This window comes from Notamacropus eugenii, chromosome 1 (genome assembly GCF_028372415.1).
Source record: "Notamacropus eugenii isolate mMacEug1 chromosome 1, mMacEug1.pri_v2, whole genome shotgun sequence".
In the NCBI taxonomy this organism is placed as follows: domain Eukaryota; kingdom Metazoa; phylum Chordata; class Mammalia; order Diprotodontia; family Macropodidae; genus Notamacropus; species Notamacropus eugenii.
In genome coordinates, this window is record NC_092872.1 from 603,660,141 (window position 1) to 603,685,278 (window position 25,138).

Genomic DNA, 25,138 nt, shown 5'->3' on the forward strand with positions numbered 1-25,138 from the left:
GAATAGATAAAGAAAAATTGACTTTTGGCCAAAAGTTGGCTTTTCTAACCATGTTCTTTTTTTTTAATTCATTTTTTTGGTCATTTTTACATTGGATGTATTTTCCCTTACATTCCTTTCCCATTGCAATGTCCTCCCTTATAACAGATTTTTTTTTGTCAGGAAAAGAAGAGACAAATCAGTAAAACTGCTCACTGTGTTAAAAAAAATCTGGCTTAGGCAGTGTTTCATATCCATGGACCTTCCTCTTCCACCCTTCACTTCTGTACAGAGTGGGGAGAAGTTGTTTTCTCATAGTTGTCTTTGGGGCTAACCTTATTCTTTAGGATTTTGCAGCAGTCATTTTCTTTTTTTAAAATGTTTTTAATTGACATGTTTTGTCAAATAGTTTTCCTCAGTATTTTTCTCAGTATTTCTTCTCTTCCTCCCTCTCAGAGAGCTGTCACATATAACAAATAGTATTTTTTAAATATAAAAAAAGAGGAAAAGATCAACACAGTCTATCAATGCATTGAAAAATTGTGAAAATGTGCAGTAAGCAGCACCTGTGGACTTCCCACCTCTGAGAAGAGGTTAAGTGGGTCCATCCTTTCATATTTCTGTTTTAAAGCCATGCCTGTTCTTTGTAATTTTGCAACATTTACTTTTGCATTTGTTTTCTTAGGTGTGATTGTTCTTTCTAGTTACATATGTTGTTTTTTGGCGTTATTTACTTCACTCTGCATCAATCCATATATATCTTTCCAGACTTCTCAGTATTCATCACATTCATCATTACTTACAGCACAGTAATTTTCCATTGTGTGCATGTACCACTACTGTTCCCCATTTGATGGGCATCTACTTGGTTTCTGATTCTTTGCCATCACAAAAAGTACTGCTATAAATATTTTGGTGTGTATGGCAACTATCTTCATATCACTGGTCACTTTGGGGTGTAAGCCCAGTAATGAAATCTCTAGGTCAGAGAGTTATGGACATATTAGTCACTTAATTTGCTTAATTCCAAATTGCTTTCTAAAATGGTTGAACCCTTTCACAGCCCTACCAGCAATACTTCAGTGTGCCTACCTTTCTACATTCCTTCCAACATTTTTTATTTCCATCTTTTTTCATCTTTGCCAATTTTCTGGGTATGGGGTAAAACCCCCAAGACTAGTTTGACTTGCATTTCTCTTATTGTAAGTATTTTGGAGCATTCTCTCATGTGGTGATTAATATGTGATTATTCTTTTGACAACTATTTGTTTATATCCTTCGACCACATCTACTGGGGAATTTGAGCCCTATAATTCTGATTGATCTTTTAATTTAGATTTCTCCTTTGTAAGGAAAAAGTTAGTGTAATATAGTTAAATTTATTCTAGTGCTCATTTCATTTAATTTTTCTCACTTTTTTTGCTAGAGAACCTTTACCTACTATGTTCAGTATGCTGCATCCACTGGATGAAATAACTCCTCTTGTTTGTAAATCTGGAGGTAAGTGAATTTTGTGGCTGTACCTTGAGTTAAGGATGGTTCATTAAAACTGCAGTAATATACATTAAAACTTATTTTTAAAAATATTTTAGAACAGTCATGTTTAGGTGATATAGTACTGAACATGTACTTAAGTGCTTCAAAACATTTGTAATATTTTAGCGTGCTTGTTCTATACAAATATTCCCCGAGACTTTTCTTGAGCTTTTGCCCAGAAATTGCCAGCTTTCTGGCAATATCACTGAATTTAGCTAGTTCTTAGATCAATATATGTCTTTGACCTCGTAATCTGTTTTTGCTTGGTGAGAACTATAATTTTTTCAACTTCTGTCTGATTCTTGGAGAGCCTAGAGTTCTCTTCATGCTCAGTTAGGTATCAGAATATGACTATAGCCAAAGATTAAATACTATTAAAATATTAATTTTTTTAATCTATGATTAGGCCCTTCCTCATGAGGAAATCATGAATGTTAATGATTTAATTACCAAACCTAAGTAGAATCTATCAATCAGTAGTAATAGAAATTAAAAATTCTTTGAATAGATATTAGCAATATTGTGAAACTAAAGACAAAAATTAAACTTTCAGCCTATATGTTGGAAGCATACTATTCTCCTTTGTTTTCCATTCTAATTTTTTTTTTCCCTTGGTCTTGAATTTTCTTCTGTATCTCTGTAGATATTTATCTCTGAAATTTTAAATATGCTCACATAGTCTTGAATTATTATAAAGTTACAAAGGAAGACTTTGTAGTAAACAATACTAAAAAATTACCCAAGATAGCAAAGATAGATTTAGTTAATAATTTTCAAAGTTATGGCTTTATAGGACTTGATACTCCTTCGATTCACTTGTATTACATTCCTATCATGGAATTTGTTCATATATTAGAGATAGGTTGGTACTACTGGACTGGTCCTGGTGGAGGGCAGGCTTCTGAAACAAGGAATGAGTAAATCGAGATGGCCTAATTGGCAAAATGTTGGGGAGCAACTGGAAATAGGAAAATTCGTTCAAGTAGATTGATGGGCTTTTAGGAAGGTTTTTTTTTAATCAATGAATGTGAGATATATTAGGTCACCAGTACACATTTTGAAATTTTGTTTTATTATAAATGAGGATAGACTATCTGAACCATTCTCAACCCAAGTTTAGTTAAGGATATCACAGTCTATACTAGAAAGAATAATTACAGTATAGTAAAAACAGTAGTAGTGATACCTGTAAATTTATAAGAAACAAAATGCAGGAAGGCCAGTAACTAAACCTGTGGTGCACAGATAAATCAAGTATAAATAATGAGTAAGGTGAACCAGAGATCCTAATGTGAGGAGTCAAATTTGACCTCAGAGATATCACTGAGAATTGATGGAATGAGACCTGTGATGGGAATATAGCTCTTATTCAGAAGAAAAAGGATAGATGGAAAGGGGATGAGAGCAGAATTACACATTTGAAGACTATATTTTCATCTAAAGAAATACGGAACAGTTTGGGGAAGAATAGTGGAAAACATTTGAGTAAAGATTAATGGAGGCAAAAGTAGAAGCAATATAAATCATTAGAGTATTCTATAGATTGCCAAGACAGAAAGATTAAATAGATGAGGGTTTTGGAAAATGTATCATAAACCTGGCACAGAGACATGATATAGTAATAATGGGGAATTTCAGTTTTCTAGGTATCTTCATGAATTTTATCTCTGACAGAAGCAAAGCCATTTCAAAAAGATGCCATAAATTTTTTTTATGTGTATTTCCTTTTTTCCTTTCTTTGAAGCATAGGCCTAGTATCCTCTGCCCGTGTCAGAATGTAAAAAGTTATCATGGTTCCTTAAGCATTCATACTTACATTTTTATGTTTCTCTTGACTCTTCTGACTCTTCTGTTTGTATTTCAAAGTTTTTATGCAACTCTCATCTTTTCATCATGAATACTTGGAAACCCTCTATTTCATTAAAGGTCTACTTATACCCCCTGTTGGTTAATACTCAGTTTAAATGGATAATTTATTTTTGGTTGTAAGCCTATTTCTTTTGCTTTCTGAAATATTGTATTCTAAAGCTCCTTGCACTTTGGTATTGGTGGCTCCTAAATCCTGTGTGATCCTGACTATGGCTCCTCAGTACTTGAATTCTTTCTTTCTTGTTGCTTGCAGTATTTTTTCTTTGAAGTAGAAGCTCTGGATTTTGGCTGTACTGTTCCTGAGAGTTTTCATTTTCAGGAGTTTCTTTCAGGAGATGACTGATAAATTCTATTTTCATCTTTTTCTCTCTGGTTTTAAGAGATCTGGGCAATTTTAATTTTATGATTTCTTGAAATATGTGTAGTCTCATATTTTGATTATGGCTTTCATGTAGTCCAGTGATTTATAAAATATTTTATTAGTTCTTTTTTAAAAAATGTAGGAATCCTAGTTGAACTTTTGCTCAAGCTGTGTTTTCCTTCCTGCTTTGTTTTATAAATGAAATATGAACTCTAAAGGAGAAAATTGGAAAAGAGAGTACTAGGGAAAAAATGGAAAATAAACGAAAACTATGGAAGAAAGAAATGGAAAGAGATTTAACAACTAACAACTAAAACATAACAATAGGTTTAAAACCTTACTAAAGCAACAGAATCCTTAAAAAATGGAATGAATTAAAGAAGTTAATGACTCCAGGAGAGAAGAAATAGTCAAAAGACTCAACCCCAGAAAAAGTATAATGAATCATGTATAAAAAAATTGATCTAGAAAACATCAAAGAGAGATCATTTATGAATCAATGGATGGCATAAAAACCATGATCAAAATGCGAGACTACACATATTTCAAATCATAAAATAAATTGCCCAGTTTTTTCTTTGGAGCTTTGCTTATATAAGAGGGCAGCTATGTGGTGTAGTGGCTAGAGAACTGGGCCTGGAGTCAGGAAGACTCATCTTCCTGAGTTCAAATCTGGCCTCAGATATTTACTAGCCGTGTGACCCTGGGCAAGTCACTTGACTCTGTTTACCTCAGTTTCCTCATCTTTAGGAACTGGAGAAGGAAATGGCAAACCACTCCAGTGTCTCTGCCAAGAAATCCCAGATGGGTTCACAAAGAGTCAGACATGACTGAAAAATGACTAAACATTGCTTATATAAATTTTGGAATCCTTTTATTTTCCTGGATTTGCATCTTAGTGTTCCCTTTCATAACTCTTTATGGCAGGATTCTTTTTTGTTTGCTGATTCCTCCAGCCTTACTTATAACTTTGTACTTTGTATTAGGGATAGTTCAGGGTAAGTGTCACATAGTTGTTGTTTCTGGATTTTTTCCTTAGTGCCCTGGATTTATTATTCAGCATGGGATAGTGAGTGATAGAGCTGCCTGTTGACACCTGTTCCCACTATTTGTACAAAGTTAGGCTCCTCCATATCAGATTTAGCACCCCTTACCCAGGTGCATAGCCAAAGGCAAGTTTTCATGCAGTACCTGAATTAGAAGACTTTGAGTAGACTCTCTGTCTCCCTGATATGGACCTGAGATGGGTGAAATTCTTTAGAAACAAAAGAAACAATTCTGATTAGGATGAAAATGGGGAATTGTTTGAAGTAGTTTTTAACTTGAGGTTCCACAGATTTCAGACTGTTTGTGAACTTGAATAGGAAAAAATTTAAAACTTTATTCTCATTATATCTCACTTGATAATTTTCTTTATGAATTTAAAAAAAATTATGAGAAGGGGTTCCTAGGCTTCACCAGATGTGAAAGGGGGTTCATGATACAAAAAAAAGGTTAAGAGCCTCTTATCTAAATACACATGTGCATGCCCAGAGAATTCACCAACCATCTTAAATTTTGAAAAGACTTAGAAGAGATAGAAGTAAGACTAGATAATGAACTGTAAGTATTAAAACATGACATGGTCCTATAAGAATGGTGACATTGAACCAAATCTAATAAGATGAATTTTGATAGAGGTTAATGTGAAGTTTTTCACTTGAGTTTAAAAAAATCAACCTTATATTTATAAAATGGGGGAAATGTGACTAAAAAGCAATTTGTCTGAAAAACTGAATTTTTTAGTAGGTAACTAGATCAGAATGAGTCAACAGTGCATCTATGGCAGCCTAGAAAACCAATATAATTATAGGCTGCATTAAAAAAAAAAATACTACATGAAGGATTGGAGAGATACTAGTCCTGCTATAGTATTCTGCTCAAGTGTTTATTAAGCATTACTATGTGCCAGGACTGTGCTATGTGCTTGATCTACAAAAACGGGCAAAAATACAGTTGCTGCTCTCAAGGATTTCACAGTCAAGTGGGGGAGAGAACATACATATAACTGTGCACATACAAGATATATTCAGGATAAACTGATGGTAATCTTAGAGGGAAGACACTAGCATTAAGGAGAATTGGGGAAGCTTCTTGCAGAAGTTTTATTTGGGACCTGAAAGAAGCCAAGAGGCAAAGGTGAGAATGGAGAGATTTCCAGGTATGGGGGATAATCAGTGAAAAATATCTAGTCGAGAGAAGAAACTCATGTGTGAGGAGTAGCCAGGAGCCCACTGTCACTGGTCTACAGAGTAATCCTACATTTATAAAAATTAATTTATATATTTTAGTCAACATTCATTAACACAAGATTTTGAATTCCAAATTTTCTCTCCATCCCTCCCCTCCCCCCCACCCCAAGATGGCTTGCATTCTGATTACCCCTTCCCCCAATCTGCCCTTTCCTCTATTACCCCACCCCTCATTATATCCCACTCCCTGTCACTTTCTTGTAGGGTAAAATAGATTTCTCTACCCCATTGCCTCTATGTCTTATTTCCCATTTGCATGTAAAAACAATTTTTTAACATTTATTTTTAAAACTTTGAGTTTCAAATTCTCTCCCTTCTTCTTCCTACCCATCCTCATTGAGAAGGCAAGCAATTCAATATAGGTTATACATGTGTAGTTATGCAAAACAATTCCATGATACTCATGTTGTAAAAGACTAACTATATTTCCCTCCATCCTATCCTGCCCCCATTTATTTTTTTCTTTCCTTTAACCCTGCCCATTTTCAAAAATGTTTGCTTCCAACTACCCCTTCTCCCAATCTGTCCTTCCTTCTATCATCCTCCACCTGTTATCCCCTTTCCCATACATTCTTGTAGGGTAAAATACCCAGTTGAACGCACATGTTATTTCCTCTGTAAACCAGATCTGATGAGAGTAAGGTTCGCTCATTCTCTCTCACTTCCCCCCTCTTCCCTTCCATTGTTAAAGATTTTTCTTGCCTTTTTTATGTGAGATAATTTACCCTATTATATCTCTCCCTTTCTTCTTTTTCCATTATATTTCCCATTATATTCTTCTCTCACCCCTTAATTTTATTTTTTAGATATCATTCCTTCATATTCAATTCACTCTGTGCCCTCTGTCCATATGTATGCGCAGGGTGAGTTGAATATATATATATATATATATACACACATACATACATATATTCTCTCCAACTACCCTAATACTGAAAAAGGCCTCATGAGTTATAAATATCTTTCCATATAGGAATGTAAACAGTTCAACTTTAATGAGTCTGTTATGATTTCTCTTTCCTGTTTACTTTTTTATGCTTTTCTTAATTCTTGTGTTTGAAAGTCAGATTTTCTCTTCAGATCTGGTCCTTTCATCAAGAATACTTGAAAATCATCTATTTCATTGAATATCCACTTTTTCCCCCTGGAGTATGATACTCAGTTTTGCTGGGTAGGTGATTCTTGGTTTTAATCCTAGTTCCTTTGACCTCTGGAATATCATATTCCAAGCCCTTCAATCCTTTAATGTAGAAGCTGCTAGATCTTGTGTTACCCTGATTGTATTTCCACAATACTCAAATTGTTTCTTTCTGGCTGCTTACAGTATTTTCTCCTGGACCTGGGAACTCTGGAATTTGGCTACAATATTTCTGGAGTTTTCCTTTTGGGTTCTATTTCAAGAGGTGATTGGTGTATTCTTTCAATTTCTATTTTACCCTCTGGTTCTAGAATCTCAGGGCAGTTTTCCTTGGTAATTTCTTGACAGATGATGTCTAGTCTCTTTTTCTGATCATGTAGTCCTATAATTTTTAAATTATGTCTCCTGAATCTGTTTTCTGGGTCTTTTGTTTTTCCAGTGATATATTTCACATTGTCTTCTATTTTTTCATTCTTTTGGTTCTGTCTTATAATTTTTTATTCCTCATAAAATCATTAGCTTCCATTTCCTCCATCATAATTTTGAAGGAATTATTTTCTTCAGGGAGATTTGGACCTCTTTTTCCATTTGGCCAATTCTGCTTTTTAAGGCATTCTTCTCCTAATTGACTTTTTGAACCTTTTTTGCCTTTTGGGTTAATCTATTTTTTAAGGTGTTATTTTCTTTAGTACTTTTTTGGGTCTCATTTAGCAAGATGTTGACTCATTTTTCATGATTTTCTTGCATCATTTTCATTTCTCTTCCCAATTTTTCCTCTACTTCTTTTACTTGATTTTCAAAATCTTTTTGGAACTCTTCCATGGTTTGTGACCAATTCATATTTTTCTTGGAGGCTATAGATGTAGGAGCTTTGAGTGTGTTTTCTTCTGGTTGTATGTTTTGATCTTTGTCAGTAAAGTAAGATTCTGTAGTCTGAAGTTTTTTTTTTTTTACAATGTTTACTCATTTTCCCAGCCAAATACTTAACTTTCTAACTTTCTTTTTTTTTTTTATTTAACTTTTAACATTCATTTTCACAAAATTTTGGGTTCCACATTTTCTCCCCTTTTGTCCTCTCCCCCCACCCCAAAACACCGAGCGTTCTAATTGCCTCTGTCTGCCAATCTGCCCTCCCTCCCTCCCCACCCCTTCCCTTTGGAAGGCAAGCAATTCAATATAGGCCAGATCTGTGTAGTTTTGCAAATGACTTCCATAATAGTAGTGTTGTGTAAGAACTAATTATATTTCCCTCCATCCTATCCTGTCCCCCATTACTTCTATTCTCTCTTTTGATCCTGTCCCTCCCCATGAGTGTTGACCTCAAATTGCTCCCTCCTCCCCGTGCCCTCCCTTCCATCCTCCCCCCCACCCTGCTTATCCCCTTATCCCCCACTTTCCTGTATTGTAAGATAGGTTTTCATACCAAAATGACTGTGCATTTTATTCCTTCCTTTAGTGGAATGTGATGAGAGTAAACTTCATGTTTTTCTCTCACCTCCCCTCTTTTTCCCTTCACTAAAAAGTCTTTTGCTTGCCTCTTTTATGAGAGATAATTTGCCCCATTCCATTTCTCCCTTTCTCCTCCCAATATATTTCTCTCTCACTGCTTGATTTCATTTTTTTTTTTTAAGATATGATCCCCTCCTCTTCAGTTCACCCTGTGCACTCTGTCTCTTTGTGTGTGTGCGTGTGCGTGTGCATGTGTGTGTGTTATCCCACCCTGTACCGAGATGCTGAATAGTTTCAAGAGTTACAAATATTGTCTTTCCATGTAGGAATGTAAACAATTCAACTTTTGTAAAGTCCCTTATGACTTCTTTTGCTGTTCACCTTTTCATGCTTCTCTTCATTCTTGTGTTTGAAAGTCAAATTTTCTTTTCAGCTCTGGTCTTTTCATCAAGAATGCTTGAAAGTCCTCTATTTCGTTGAAAGACCAATTTTTCCCCTGAAGAATTATATTCAGTTTTGCTGGGTAGGTGATTCTTGGTTTTAGTCCTAGTTCCTTTGACTTCTGGAATATCCTATTCCATGCCCTTCGATCCCTTAATGTAGAAGCTGCTAGATCTTGTGTTATCCTGATTGTATTTCCACAATACTTGAATTGTTTCTTTCTAGCTGCTTGCAATATTTTCTCCTTGATCTGGGAACTCTGGAATTTGGCCACAATGTTCCTAGGAGTTTCTCTTTTTGGATCTCTTTCAGGCGGTGATCTGTGGATTCCTTGAATACTTATTTTGCCCTCTGGTTCTAGAATCTCAGGGCAGTTTTCCTTGATAATTTCATGAAAGATGATGTCTAGGCTCTTTTTTTTGATCATGGCTTTCAGGTAGTCCCATAATTTTTAAATTGTCTCTCCTGGATCTATTTTCCAGGTCAGTTGTTTTTCCAATGAGATATTTCACATTATCTTCCATTTTTTCATTCTTTTGGTTTTGTTTTGTGATTTCTTGGTTTCTCATAAAGTGATTAGCCTCCATCTGTTCCATTCTAATTTTGAAAGAATTATTTTCTTCAGTGAGCTTTTGAATCTCCTTTTCCATCTGGCTAATTCTGCTTTTGAAAGCATTCTTCTCCTCCTTGGCTTCTTGAACCTCCTTTGCCAATTGAGTTAGCCTTTTTTCAGGGTGTTATTTTCTTCCACATTTTTTTGGGTCTCCTTTAGCAGGGAGCTGATCTGCTGTTCATACTTTGCTTGCAAGTTTTTTATTAGTCTTCCCAGTTTTTCCTCCACCTCTCTATCATGATTTTGAAAATTGTTTGGGCTCTTTAAGACCTTTTCCCAGAACCGATCCCATTGAGTGGGCTGGGATGTAGAAGCACTGACTTCTGTGTCTTCCCCTGATGGTGAGCACCGCTCTTCCTCATCAGAAGGGAGGGGAGGAGAAACCTGCTCACCAAGAAAGTAACCCTCTATAGTCTTGGTTTTTTTCCCTTTTCTGGGCATTTTCCCAGCCAGTGACTTGAGCTCTGAATATTCTCCTCACACCCACCTTGCCTCCAGATCCTCCCAGCCAGCGCTTGGGGTCTGAGAATCAAATGCTGCTTCCCAGCCTCAGTGCTTTGGGCGGGGGCAGGGCTGCTGTTCAGTGTGAGATTAAGTTCGGGTCTGGGCAGGGCTGCCTCAAGGGCTCAGTTCCCTCAGGGGGTTTATGCAGAGACCTTCAACAATGGATCCAGGCTCCTGCCTGCTTGGGGAGCCCTGGTCTGCCTCTGCGTCAGCTACTGCCTCCCGAGGGGGCCCGAGTCATGGGGGCACCCCACTCCCCTCTCAACCTGCCAAAGAGACCCTGTCACCTGTGGGTGGAGGGACCCGGGTGGCCGCTGGAGATCCCGTCCTTGAAGCCCGCTCGGATCTTTTCCTCTCGGTGCCGCAGCAGGGCTGTACTCAGCTCCCAGTCCCGGCGCCCAGTCCGCGGCACGAAGGACCTTTTGTGAGAGGTTTGCAGGTCTCTCTGGAACAGAAATCTCCCTCGCTCCAATGTTCTGTGGCCTCTGGGTGCAGAATTCGCCGTGAGTTACTTCTTTGTAGATGTTCTATGGGTTGTGGGTTCGTAGCTATGTGTATGTGCGTCTTTCTACTCCGCCATCTTGGCTCCGCCCCACTTTCTAACTTTCTAACTCTTTGTCAAGGTAGGATTCTGCTTCCAGTGGGGGAGGGGCAGTGTACCATCCCAAACTTCAAGGGATTCTGTTCAGCTGTCTTCAGAGATACTTCTAGGGGCCTGTAAATTTTTAGTTTCTCCAAGGTGGTATGATCAAAGGAGAGATATTTATTCCTTTCCTGGCTTGTGCTCTGGTCTGAGTGACCACAAGCACTATTCTCTGTCCTGGAACTGCGAGGAAGATTCCCTCTCCACTGCACCATAAGCTCCACCACACCAGTGCTCCTTCTCACCCCAGGACTGTGACCCAGTTCCAAGCAGGGCAAAGTAAGAGAATCCTGCACCAGCAATGAGATTCCTGCAGTTTCCCTCTGATCAGCTTTTTGATCCTCACACCATCTTTGGGTTGGGAGCTATGGAAGCAGTCAATAGTGCTGCCATCACAACCACCAACGCCTCCCCTGGACTGGGGTCAAACTGTGCTGTTCTCTTACCAAGCTCCCACAGAGTCTTCCCATTGATATTGTCTTTGGTGTTTGTGAACCAAAAAGTCTGGAAACCACCACAGCTGCCAGTGATTCAGTCTCCTGAAGCCTGTTCATGCCCTGTCAGTGCCAGTGTGGCCCACACTGAATTGTGCTCCCCTCCCAGCCCGATGCAATAGATCCTTCCTGTTGACCTTCAAGGCTCTCTTGGACTGGAAACTCGTTTCACTCTGTCATTTTGTGGGCTCTACAGCTCTGGAATTTGTTTAGAGTCATTTTTTTTACAGGTATTTGAAGGGCTTTGAGGGAGAGCTCAAGCAAGTCCCTGTTTTTACTCTGTCACCTTGGCTCTGCCCCTCTACATGTTTTTAAAAATGCATTTAAAAACATTCTTCAGAGAAAGGTTTCATAGATTTCTTGGCACATAGTAGCTACTTAATAAATGTTTATTGATTGATTCACCAGACTGTCAAATGGGACCTATAACACACCAAAAAAGATTTAAGAACTCCTAAGCTCAACCATAGTTTGCATGGAAGAAAGTAATGTATGTAGTAAGGTAGAAAAGATAGTTTAGGACAAGATTTTGATGAACTTTCAGTGCTAGAGGAGTTTGTATTTGGCCATGCATGAAGATCCCTTTGATGGCTGTGAGGAGAGACTTCAAGCAGGGAGACCAATGAAGAGGCTGTTGAGAGGTGATCCAGGCCTGAACTTAGGTAGTGGCTGTGTCAGTGGAGAGAGGGAAATGCCTGTGAAAGAGGGTAAGGGTAACAAGGCTTGACCCTTGATTGGAGATGTGGAAAGAGTGAGAATAAGTAGCTGAGGATGAAACTGAAGTGAATTTGAGTAACTGGAAGAATAAGGGAGTGCTCAACAGAAGTAGAGAGGTTTGGAAGAGGGTGAATTCTGGGAATAGATAATACATTCAGTTTGAGATCTACTGTGTTTCAGATGTTCCCTAAGACTTTTTAATTCTGAAATTCTGTGAAAGTAAGAGTATTAAAAGTATAGGATAAAATATGCATTCAGATTTTTAAATTTTATATTCTGTGTTCCTTGCCTAAATTGTCCATGTATCTTATGTGTTTTTAATGGTTTTAAATCTTGATTCTTAGGATTGGACTCCCATATCTTTTAATTAAGTATCTGACTGGTAACTGATTTTTAGTTGAATCTCTATTTTCATTACTACTGTTCCTTTCTTCATAGGTCTTTTTGGAACATCAAAGGTACAGTATGTTGCAGATAGTGCAATGAAAATTGTTTTTCTCAGTGCTGACCCTTCCATCATAATGACATATGATGCCGTTCAGGGTTTACATTCTCTCTGGATTCTGCGCAGAGTGAAACCTGAGGTATGGAAACAAAAGCAAGTCAATATTTGCCAAATTTGAAGTATTAGTAATCCTTGGCCCCTGCTTTTATTACAGGAATGTGAGAAATAGTTTTTTTCCTAAGATATATTGCACAGCTGTGTGTTATTATAATAGTAGCTGATATATAGTAGTCCTTATAACACCTTGTGGTAGCATTGTTATTATTCCCATTTTACAGATGAGCAAACTGTGAAGCTGTGAGAGGTTGTTACTTGCCTGTAACCTCACAGCTAGTAAGTGTCAGAGATAAGATTCAAATCTGAGTTTTTTGGATCCAAATCTGTCATGGAAGCCCCTATGACACGCTGCCTCTCAATAGAAAGAGTGGTCTGGGAGTCAGGCGTCCTGAGTACAAATTTTATTTCTGCCCCTTTTTAGCTGTGTGACTTCTGACAAGCCAAAACCATGAGAATAGTAATTATCTGAGATTTATTGTGGGGAAAGCAGTGTGTAAAATAGAAATTATTTAACTCTGGTATTTATTATTAATAATCTTATATGTAAAAGGAAAATACACAAAAAAGTCATCATTCCTGTTATAAAGAAATGGCTGTTTAATTTTTTCTTTTTCCTTTTTAAATTAAGGAGCAGAATGTGGTTTTAAAGTTCTCGGAACAAGGGGGCACCCCACAGCATGTGGCTACCAGCAGCTCCCTCACTGCACACCTCAGAAGTTTCTCAAAAGGAGATTCACCAGTGGCTTCACCTTTCCAGAATTATTCTTCGATTCACAGTCAGAGTCGGTCAACATCCTCGCCCAGTTTACATTCTCGTTCACCTTCTATTTCCAACATGGCAGCTCTTAGGTAAATACTAGTGGTGCTTGTGGTAAATGACTTTCAGATCCCAGGGAAAATGTACAATAGAAAATTGAAACTTTGCTTCATGTTATTGTATAATATCAAAGTTATGCTGTGATGGAATGTTTCAAGAGAAAGCATTGATGTTATATATATATATATATATATATGAATAGGCCGTGTAGAGGAAGAGTCTAACTAAATCTCTCTTTACTCAGCTTGTTGTAGAGAAACCACAATGAAAACATGATTCTTCTTATTGGATCTGTGTTCAATATCATAACATAGTGGAGAGAACTGCCAAGATGGGAGATTTTTTTCCTTTGGGGAAAATAGATTGACCACATCTCATAGTCATAGTATTTAGAGCTTGAAAGAAGAACACTTCATGAAAATTTAGCTACTGTTTTAATATTTCTTCACTGTTTGCCACATTTTGAAATTTTCTGATTTTGTTCCATTTTTATTGGCAAAAATATAATTTAAAAATATGGTAAACTGCATCATCGTAGTTCAGACCAGGGTAAGTTATTTTGATTATAGAATTAACTAGCCAACTAAATAAAAGCAGAAAATAAAATCACTCTCCCCTTCCTCCCCAAGCAGTAGGTAAAATGCTTTGTTGTATATTTAAGTTGGTACAGGAGAGCGCTAGCATGGTATTTCTAACACATTATTCTGAGAATACTCTAGTACTAGAAGATGTTACTGTATGTATTTTTTAACTCTGTGTTGATAATCCATTTTGTTGCTGATATTCTGTATTTGGTTTTGCAGTCGTTCTCATTCTCCTGCCTTAGGAGTACACTCATTCTCAGGGGTGCAGAGATTCAACTTTTCAAGCCATAATCAGTCTCCAAAGAGGCAGAGTGTTTCTCATTCTCCAAACAGCACTTCTAATGACTCCTTTCTTACACCAGAAATGGAGCCAATTGTTCCAGAACTTTGTATTGACCACTTATGGACAGAAACAATTACCAGTACCAGGTTTGTTGTTTACATTTCCAGTCATTTCAGGAGAAACACTGCACTGTGTTTCATTGCCTTGATATAGTAGTTTGCTGTTAAACATTAATGACATATTCAAACCTATGTACATATATACTTACATACACTGTGTAGAGGAAGAAGCCACCTAATCTCTCCTCACTCAGATTGTTGTAGAAAAACCACAATGTAAACCCTGAACGGCATCATATGTCATTATGATGGAAGGGTCAGCACTGAGAAAAACAATTTTCATTGCACTATCTGCAACATACTGTACCCTTGATGTTCCAAAAAGACCTATGAAGAAAGGAACAGTAGTAATGAAAATAGAGATTCAACTAAAAATCAGTTACCAGTCAGATACTTAATTAAAAGATATGGGAGTCCAATCCTAAGAATCAAGATTTAAAACCATTAAAAACACGTAAGATACATGGACAATTTAGGCAAGGAACACAGAATATAAAATTTAAAAATCTGAATGCATATTTTATCCTATACTTTTAATACTCTTACTTTCATAATGATCCCTGTGTGATGTGGTCACTTATTACCAGTCAGTGCTGATTCCAGGTTTTTAACTTCCTGGCACACTGATTAGGGATTGGAGGAGTGAGAAATATGGAGCATCCTCTAGTTGGCAAGGAACAGCAACAGAGCATCCTACTGAAAACTGTTTCCTTCTTATGTCCTCCAAATTGAGATTGAGGTAGATTAACTAGTTTTTCTTTGGGTGAGAAATAACTCTTGAAAGGGCAGTACCTTAGTTATTGAGACATACATTAATATTATTTTAGTTAGACGAGTGGCATCTAATTGATAATGTCTTTTAGCTTCCTTAATTATGGAATTAGGGAAATGGAGAAAGGGGTAATTTTAAATTCTGCGACAGAGCAAAGGTAGGTCAGGGTGGATTACACAATTTTGAACTTTGGAGGATAGCATCAGAGTACTGGTACCATGTAAGTAGAGACTGGAAAGGGATGAGCAACCTGAGAGGAAAAGGGAGTTAGGAGGGGGGAAACTGCCTCTTTAGGGCATTGGGATAGGCCCTGGTGGCAGCTGGAGTGTCCCTGGAATCATGTTCACTGCCAGTCATTTACTGATGCCTGAGTTGATTGTGAGGACTCATTTAAAATGTTTTTCCCAGCCTAGTCTCCATACCTAAGTTGTTTTACTTTTGGTGCTTTTTGCTTTGCTTTTTATCTGCTTAATTATGTAACTTGATTTTTTTAGAACTTTAAGACTTTTAAAGCGTTTATCTCAAAACAACTCTATGAGGTAGATAGATAGTGCTAGTGTTACTATCCTCATTTTGCAAATAAAAGAATAGAGAGAGGGTAAGTCAGTTACAGTCATATAACCAGAAAGCATAATATAGATATGTATATGAGCTCAAATAATGCATTATGAACTTGTTTCTTTAAATAGTTTTTCTCATGAAGGAAAGATTTTTGTCTTATACCTAGTTAAGATAGAGATTTATTTTGATTTTAATTAGTTTTAATTTTTAATCTGTACCACATGTTATTCTTTGTAACTAATTCCTTGTACATTAGAACTGTACAACTTTGGTGTAACAGAAGACCTGTGTTCAAATCCTGCCTCTGACATTTAGTAATTGTAGGTGGGCAAGTCAGTGCCTCAATAAGTGTCAGTTAACTGAACTGTAATACTGAGAATTGCATCTTTGCATTTACCTTATGTGTCTTAGTATAAGTATTTTTATTTGTATTCGCAACCCTTACGATTGCTGTAAGGCAAGTGCTTTGTAAACCTTAAAGCAGTATAGGTGTGACAGTCATTATGTTATCTGTGATTTTAAGTTCTAACACTATTTTATTTAGAATTAGGACCTTTTAAATTTTACATATTGGTGCAAGTATATTTATCAAAATGTAACATACTGTTCTATAATAAACTCTCCCCTACTCTATGACTGAGAGCCAGCCTATTTTCCAGACAGATATTTGATCCAAAGGAAGATGTCATCACTAACAATGGTGCCAATATTAAATCAGTGATTCTTAAGTTTTACCCTACTGAAACATCCTTGAGAAGCCCTATAATTTCTTCCTCATACTCTGAGCCATTTTTCTCTTTCCTTTATTCCCTGTGACAAAACAAAGCAGACAAAACCAGCAGTAGACCTATGTGTCATGCCAGGAGGAAGGATATTGGGCTAGAGGAATGTGATTGAAAGGAGTTTTACGCTATTATATGGAGAGTGGAGGATGGCTAGGAGGAAGGTGACTGAAAACAGCCTCTAGGTGTAGGACAGGGGTTTTTAATTTTTTTTATGTCATGGTCTTACTTTGGCAGTCTGGTAAAGACTGTGGGCCCCTTCTCAGAATAATATTTTTAAATAATTGAAGGAAATGCTAAATTTTAGTTAGAAATCAGTGAAAATTAAGATGCAGATTTTTTTTTTCCCCATCCAAGTTCACCCCTTAAACTTAGATGCCATGAAATCTATCTACAGACCCCAGATTAAAAATCTATGGAAAAGAGGAAGTATTTGCAGCTGTTGAAGAAGATACATGTGGCCAAGTTCTCTTTTGGGGAATAAGGGTCAAATTCAAGGGACCTGATAGGAAAGGGGAGGGGAGGGAAGAGAAAAGTTAGAGGAGAGGCTAGATATAAGAGATAGGATTTGGTTTCAAGACTATGGTGTTAAGTAGCTATCTTCTATCCCCCATAAACTCCTTAAGATAATTTGAAGAATATGAATTCCATTTTGGGAAATTATGCCTAAGGCAATATGTATTGTATAAAAGAACCTATTTTTACCTGTGTTTGAAAATTTAAGATGCGTTTAAAGAAAATGTGAGTAGAAAATCTGTTTTGCCTTATTAGAGTTCTTTGATATCCTTCTCGTATGTTTAAATAATGATCTGGACCAAATCACGGTGCTGACAGTTGTTCTTTTCGATATTTTTAGAGAGAAAAGTTCTCCAGCCTCAAAAGTATTTATTACATCTGACCTCTGTGGCCAGAAGTTTTTGTGTTTTTTAGTAGAATCCCAACTCCAACTTCGGTAAGTACATGTGTATGTATATGTACATGTATTTGTGTGTTTATGTATATTTCACGTTTTTATTGAAATGACTTTGGTATTTCTGCACAGATGTTGACATCAAATCAATATTCTATTGATTGAAAGGGGATGGATAAAATCTGTAAATTCACAAGTCTTGGAAATCATTGCACTAGTGTAATCTGCAGATTCTTGAACCAGGTATCCTTAGGTTAAAACTGGCTCTGACTCTGAATGAGTATATTTCGTCACTTGGTCAAATCACTTGACTGACCTTTCTGCGTCTGTTTCCTCATCTGGGAGTCTGGGGGTGGTGTTAAGAATATTTCCAAGATCCCTTTTAGTTTTAAAAGTCTGTAAATCCATAAGAAATATTAATGGATGTGAATTTTATGAGGACCATAGAGCATGTGACTATAAAAATGTTAAAAGTTCTCCTACCCAGTTATTTAAAAATCCAGTTTTTATAAAAACTTGTATTGTTAATGTTATTGACTGAAATACTTAGAGGCTGCTGTGGAGCGAGCATTGTACCAGGACACAGCTTTGGGTTCTAATTCAGAATATTCTGCTGCATACAGTTGTATACTTATCATTTGTGTGATGCTTTTAAGTTTTCAAAGAACTTTCCAAAACATTATTTCATTTGTTTCTCATGACAAACCTGTGAAGTGGATCTAGACAACAGATAGCATCTCGTTTCCTCAGGGTTCTGAGGAAACCCCTCTGAAACCCTTCACCCTTCTTGGTGTCCTCTGTGTATTTAAGTGTTTTATTGACACTCCTTTCTTTTTTTGTATCCCTATTATTACTTACCCTAACCCTTCCCACCCCCTCACATAAAAGCCAATATATATATACGTATGTAGTTGTTCTAACCACATTGATTTTTTTAGATGAAGGCATTTCAATTTTATTTCACCAAAATTGTGCTTCTTGTCCCTTGTGATTCTGTCTGTTATTTTGTCATCAACTATTCCCCTCTTGTAAGAGGTATCTCATTCCATTTTCTTCTTATTTGTTGATCATAGGACTTTATACATTTAGATCATATATCTATTTGGAGCTTTTTATAGTATGAGATAGTTTTGTAAGTAAGCCCTACTAGTTCTTCCAGACCACTTTCTGATTTTCCTAGCAGTTTTTGTTAACTTAGTACGTCCTTATCCCAGTGTTTTGTTTCATTAGATTTATCAAACACTGCTCTGTGCCAGAACTTCTGGATCTTCTGTACCTAGTCTGTTCCATTGATCAGTTCTTGTTTTAAACCAGTATCAAATCCATATGATCATTATTGCTTTGTAACACTTGCGATCTGATAATTCTGGGTTCCCTTCCTTCCTGCTTTGTTTTATTATGTCTCTGGAGATTTTTGACTTGGTGGCTGACATTTATGTAGCGCTTTCAGTTTTGCAGAGCACTGTCCATATGTGATCTTATTGGATCCTGCTGGTGACCTTGTAAGGCAGATGCTGTTATTGTCACCATTTTACAGATGAGGAAGCTAAAGCTGGGGGAGGTTAAGTGATTTGTCCAGGACTGCAGAGTTTGCTAAGTGTTTGTGGAAGGGCTTGAGCTTAGTTTTTTGATTACATGTTCTATAGTATTTTTGAATGGATCATGGCTTATTTTAAACTGTTGTGCCTCCTAACAGCCTCAGTAAGAATGACCTCTTAGGAAAGCAGTATAGTTTTCGTGGGTTATTTAACTCACCTTTGACTGATATTCTTTAGAGTAATACTTTAGGTCTGTGTTTTCATTGGTATAAGTGTAACTCCTTCCACTGATATAAATCATAACTCTTCTACACTGTCTAACTCTGCATGATTCTTTCTCAGGCTTTCATGAAAGTCATGCTAGAGATTTAAAGTGCCTAGTTTCATGAAGTATCATGACAACTTCTTTTACAACAAGAATCCGGAGGTGTTGCACATAAAAGATGAAATTTTATATATTTTAACAGTTTAGGAAATGGCTCTTACTGATGTGAAAGACATTTCCAAATTAGTTTTGTATATAGTTAGGCCTTCTTGTTAAAGCAAAATAGAAATTAATATAAAATTGATAAGAATAAAAATGAGAGTACGTCATGTAATTAACATCATTTCAACCTGACCTACTTATGTTATTGATTCTGAAAAAAATGGAAAATAAATGGAAGACCAAACACTGACAACAGATTGTAACAGTTCCCTAAAGAAATGTAACTGATGTAAATCACTTGTTCTAATGAGGAGACTAAAAGAGCCCAGAAACCACTAAAGCCAATGGATACTTTTTTTTTTTTTTGCAAAGTGTTAAGATATATCAACTCATGAAACAAAAAATGGACTTCAGTCTTATATGGCTTCATTCTTCATCTACATAATTATTACAGACAGGGAGGCACAGGACAACAAGAATTGGATAAATTTTTGAATACAAACATAAATTTAACTGCTGTTACTTCAAATGGGAGATTCTTGAGCACAGAATAAGAAGTTGGTATCATTTTATTAAGTGAACCATATTAAGACTGATATTTTTGCTACAAATGAAGCCAGAAGACAAAAGGAAGTTTTCAGGTAAATAGGTTAGCTCATAGGTCTTCCTTAAATTAGGCAGACTTGGTTACATCTATACCTGCTGCTAATTGGTTGCTTCATTGCAGAGGTAGATTTTTTAGGTACATTGGGTACAAATTTTTTAGGTACAAATTATAATTGGGAAATATTGCCCAGGATTAAGAAAGGTTTGTAGATTGCTTAGAAACTTTATGATTTTATGTTAGAATAGTTTCTTTAAGAAGGGCATTGTAAGACCTAGACATGGTGAACACCAAGAAGCATCAAAAAACCTTACTGACTAGAGAGAAAATTACTTTGTTACTGATGCAATATCTGTTTCTTGATCAGTTATTTGTGTACAGCTATTTATGTCTTCGGCTAGAGCAGCATTAAGAGTACCAAATTAGAAAAAAATGGTGGTTGGAAAGTATTATGAACAAGTTACTTGCTATAAGTACAACCTATTTAAACAAGTTATGGATGCTGAAAAATGTACACCTGATCACAATTTTTTATTTTAAATGTCTATAGGAAGATCACCAAAAAGAAAATAGGACTGTTTCATGAAAGAACATGGAAAACCAAACTAAACCTCATTTCCTTCATTGACAAGGTTACCAGACTGGGTTGAATTAGGTATTGCCTTAGAAATAGGCACTTTAGGTGTGTTCAGAACTGACTGAATACTCAGACTCAAAGTTCAGGGTCAGCTTTGAAGGAGTTCTTCAGCAGAGTGCTCTGACAATCTTTCACTTTATGGACATGTGCTTTTTAATATTTTTATCACTGACTTAGATGGAGCATAGTTATGCTGCTTAAAAAATTCACAAGTGACACAAAACACGAAGAATGTGTTGGATAATATTCAAGGTTGTAAAGGATCTTGAAAGGCCGCAATATTGGGTCACATTAAATAAAATGAAATGTAATAGGGTAAATATAAAGTCTTCCACTCAGTCAGTTAACTCCACAAGTATAAGGTAGGGGAGATGTGGCAAAAAAGCAGTTTGTTTGAAAAGAGATTTGAAACTTGTAGTGAACTTTCAGGTCAATATGAATGCGATAAAGAAACCACAAAAATTTTTATGTCTGCAGTCTGTGGGACATGGAACGTTTTATTTGCTAACCCCTGTAAAGTAATCTCTTGACTTTTTTATGGATAATTTACAATCCCTGAATTAAATTTAAGTATTGAATTTAATTTTCTTCTACAAATTAAATGATATTTTACAAAGTAGTCATATATTCAAACAAATAGTAAAATGTCTTGTATTGAAAAAAATAATGAAATTTTCTCTTAGAATGAACATAACAAGATCATAGACCAAGAGAGCAGGAGTGGTTTTCAGATGCTCTTTAGCTTAATTATATTTTATAGATGGGAAAAATTTAGTGACATGTCTGAGGTCTCATAGATCATGCCAGAGATGGAATTTGAATGCAGCTCTTCTGATTTGAGTTGGTCTCTTTTGTATTCTCTTTTACTGATATCAGGGCCAGCATCTTTGAAAATGCAGATGTTCTTCATACTACAAACCTTTGGTATAAGTCAGTAATTTTATACTAATACCACTGTACTTACTACTTAGGAGAATAATTAAAATGTCTTAAACTGGATTATTCCCTGTGCCCTACCAATTTGTCTGGCTCTTCTCTCTTAAGATTTCTACATGAAATGAAACAAGCATATTATAGACTAGTCTGCTTTTGTAAGAAAAATCCACAAGATGCACAATTTCCAAAATTCAAGCAGATTCTTAATAAAATACAAGTAATATTTCTATAGCTAAGTTCTGTTTTACATGTATTATCTCTTTAGTTCCTCATCATAAACCCATATGATAGGTGCTGTTATTCCCATCTTGCAGATGGAGAAAATTAGACTGGCAGGAGTTGAATGACTTTTCTGGAGTTACCCAGTTAACGTTTGAGGCGAGATTAATTCATATCATCTGGGCTCCCATGTCCAGAACTGAGAATACTCAGTTTCGTGTTTCTTGATTTAGAGAAGAAAACAACACATAAAACAGGTTTTACAAGAGAGGTTAAGACCTGAATTCCAAAAAACTTTCATTTATTTTAGACCCAGAACTTGTTTACAAATGTTAATGATACTTATTATCAATTTTAGATTGACCAACTAGTAATAGTAAACTGGTTAATGCTTTGATCTCCTAACTTTTTTTGCTGGTGAGGAGGGAAAGGAAAGGAATCAGCAGTGAGACAAGGACAAAAAAAGACAGTTGCAGAGAAAAATGCTCATCAGTGCAAATAAGATTACAATATAAACATATTTTGGAAATCATAGACAATGTCTCACTTCAATATATTCAGTCCTATCTGAACTTTTCATCTTTTCTTGTTGTCACTGTTATTTGAAGGAAGAAATGGATTTCTGTTGTCATTGAACTTACTGTAAAGCTTTCTTTTTTTCAATTTCATCATTTAGTTGTATAAAGTTTCAAGAGAGTAATGATAAAACCCAGTTGATTTTTGGTTCTGTTACCAACTTACAAGCAAAGGATGCAGCACCAGTGGAGGCAAGTAAAACATTTTTGAATGTTATTAAGCCTTCTTAAATTTTGGTAGTTAAAAAAGTCAGCTTTTCTCATATTAGCAAACTTAATTAGTTTTTCATGTCTAATTTTAGAAAATTGATACCATGTTGGTCCTAGAAGGCAATGGAAACCTGGTACTGTACACTGGATTGGTTCGGGTATGTACTTCATTGCATTTGCATTAATGCTTTTTGTTAGATTGCTCCAATAGTGTTTTTTACTAAACGGTCTTGTTCATCCCTTTTACACCTGGCAGCCCCTTCAGTTAGTTGAATACAAATATCATGTCCTCTTCATGTCTTCTTTCTTCCCACACTGAATATCCTCAAAACCTGATCTTGAAATTTTTTTGCTATCCATGTTACCCTCTACTGATGACTCTTCCTAAAATGTGCTTGTCCAGATTAAAAATAGTATTCCAGATGTGGTCAGACCAAGGTAGAATATGGTAGTACTGTCACCTGCTGGAGAGACTGTCTTTCTTAATGTAGATTAATAGTTCATTGGCTTTTGTGACTTTCATATAATTTTCTTGATTTATATTAATAGAGAAGTCTACTAAAGCTCCCAGATCTTTTTCTTTAAAATTTTTAAAAAATGTCTTTTATTTTTGCATCACATATATTTTTCAATGTACTCCTCTCCCCTTCCCAGAGAGACATCCCTTATTTAAAAAACTTAAAAAGGAGCATAAAAAAGGAAGGGAAGTTGAGCATAGTTAGCCATCACCACATTTGAAAAATCTGACATTAACTGTAGTGTTTCACACAGTATTCCTATTCTTCCAGACTTTTCACATTATTCTCTTTTATACAACTTTCCATCCCAGCCAAAATGGCCTGCTTGTTTTGGCCTCAACTCAGCATTCTGTTTTTTGAGTCCATCACCTTATAAAGGTTGTTCCATGTGCCTGGAATGTACGCCATCTTTGCTTCTGGTTTTAAAATTTTTAGCTTTCTTCAAGGTGTTACCTTTTTTGTAAACCTTTTTTTTATCTCCCTAATTTGTAATGGAATCTCTAGATCAAAGAGTATAGACATTTTAGTCACTTTCTTAGCATAATCCCAAACTACTTTGCAAAATGGTTGGACAAATTCTTAACTCCACTAATAGTGCATTCATGTGCTTCTCTTTCCACATCCTCAAACCTTTACCTGTGTCTTTTCATTTTTGTTACAATTCAGACATGTTTTGGTTTTTATTTCTCTTACTATTAATTATTTGGAGTATTCTTTCAAATAATAATTAATAATTTTAAATTCTTATTTTGAGAACTGTTTGTTCATGTTCTTTGGCTACTTATCATTCAGTCAGTAAATGTTAAGTACCTGTTGTGTGTGAGGGACTGTGCCAACTGCTAGGGTGACAACATGCAAAAAAAATCTGCAAAGCAGGCTATGTACTGGATAAGTAAGAAATGATTAACAGAGGGAAGAGATCAGAATAAGAGGGGAAAAACTTGCTGTAAAAAAAAAAAATGAAATTAACTTAAAGGAAGCCAGGTAAGTTAGTAGGTGGAATTGAGAAGGAATAATGTTCCAGGCATAGGGGACAATAAGAAAAACTGCCCAGAGGCTGAGATGGTGTGTGTTGTCCGTGGACTGGCCAGGAGGCCACTGTCAGTGGATTGGAGAGTATGTGTCATGGATTCAAGTTCAAGACGACTGGAAAGATAGGAGGGTCTAGGTTATGAAGGGCTTTGAATGCTAAACAGCATTTTGTATTTGATCCTGGAGGTCATGGGGAACAGCTAGAAGTTATTGAGTAGGGGAGTGACATGGTTGGACCTGTGCTCTAGGAAAAGTACTTTGGTGGCTGAATAGATGTGGACTGGAGTGGAGAGAGACTTGAGGCAAGCACTTAACATCAAAACTATTGCAAAAGTCTTGACATGAGATGTTGAGGACCTACACTTGAGTAGTGGCAGTGTCAGGAGAGAGGGAGGCATATTTGAGGAACGTTACAAAGATGGAATCAACAGGTCTTAGTAACAGATTGGATATGGGGGATGAGAGATGATGAGGAATTGAGGGTGACTCCTTGATTGTGAGCCTGAGGGACTGGGAGGATAGCTTTACTGTCCCAATAGGCAAGGTAGAAAGGGAGGAGGTTTTGGGGAAAAGATACTGAGTTGTGTTTTGGACATGGTTTAGGTTAAGACAGGGGTGAGGAAACCACATGTAGCCCTCTAGGTCCTGAAGTGCAGCCCTTTGAAACCAAACTTCACAGAACAAATCTCCTCCATAAAAGGATTTGTTCTGTAAAACTTGGACTCAGACAAAAGGGCACACTTGAGGACTAGAAGGCCACATGTGACCTCGAGACGCCACAGGTTCCCCACTCCTAGTTTAAGATGTCTGCTGGACATCCAATTGGAGATATTTCAAAGGTAGTTAGAGATGGAAGACTGGAGGTCACAAGAGCTTGGGGCAGGATAGGTTGATTTGAGAATCATCAGTCCTGAGATGGCAATTAAATCCATGGGAACTGATGAACTCACCAGGGTGAAGTATTATAGACAGAAAAGAAGAGGCAACACACAAATCCCTAAGGGACCTCTGTGCTTA

The 25,138-nt window shown here is 36.5% G+C and overlaps 1 protein-coding gene across 2 annotated transcripts in view; it reads left to right on the top strand.

The window, feature by feature from the left end:
• The window catches only part of ANAPC1 (anaphase promoting complex subunit 1), a 166,810-nt gene that overhangs the window by 15,979 nt on the left and 125,693 nt on the right, over positions 1 to 25,138 (top strand). For both annotated transcript variants that reach the window (XM_072634682.1, XM_072634684.1), the window contains 7 exons: positions 1,406 to 1,479; positions 12,474 to 12,619; positions 13,226 to 13,446; positions 14,218 to 14,427; positions 17,372 to 17,467; positions 22,463 to 22,553; positions 22,664 to 22,729. In XM_072634682.1, the coding sequence (XP_072490783.1) occupies positions 1,406 to 1,479; positions 12,474 to 12,619; positions 13,226 to 13,446; positions 14,218 to 14,427; positions 17,372 to 17,467; positions 22,463 to 22,553; positions 22,664 to 22,729 (904 nt within the window). The remainder of the gene's footprint in view (positions 1 to 1,405; positions 1,480 to 12,473; positions 12,620 to 13,225; positions 13,447 to 14,217; positions 14,428 to 17,371; positions 17,468 to 22,462; positions 22,554 to 22,663; positions 22,730 to 25,138) is intronic.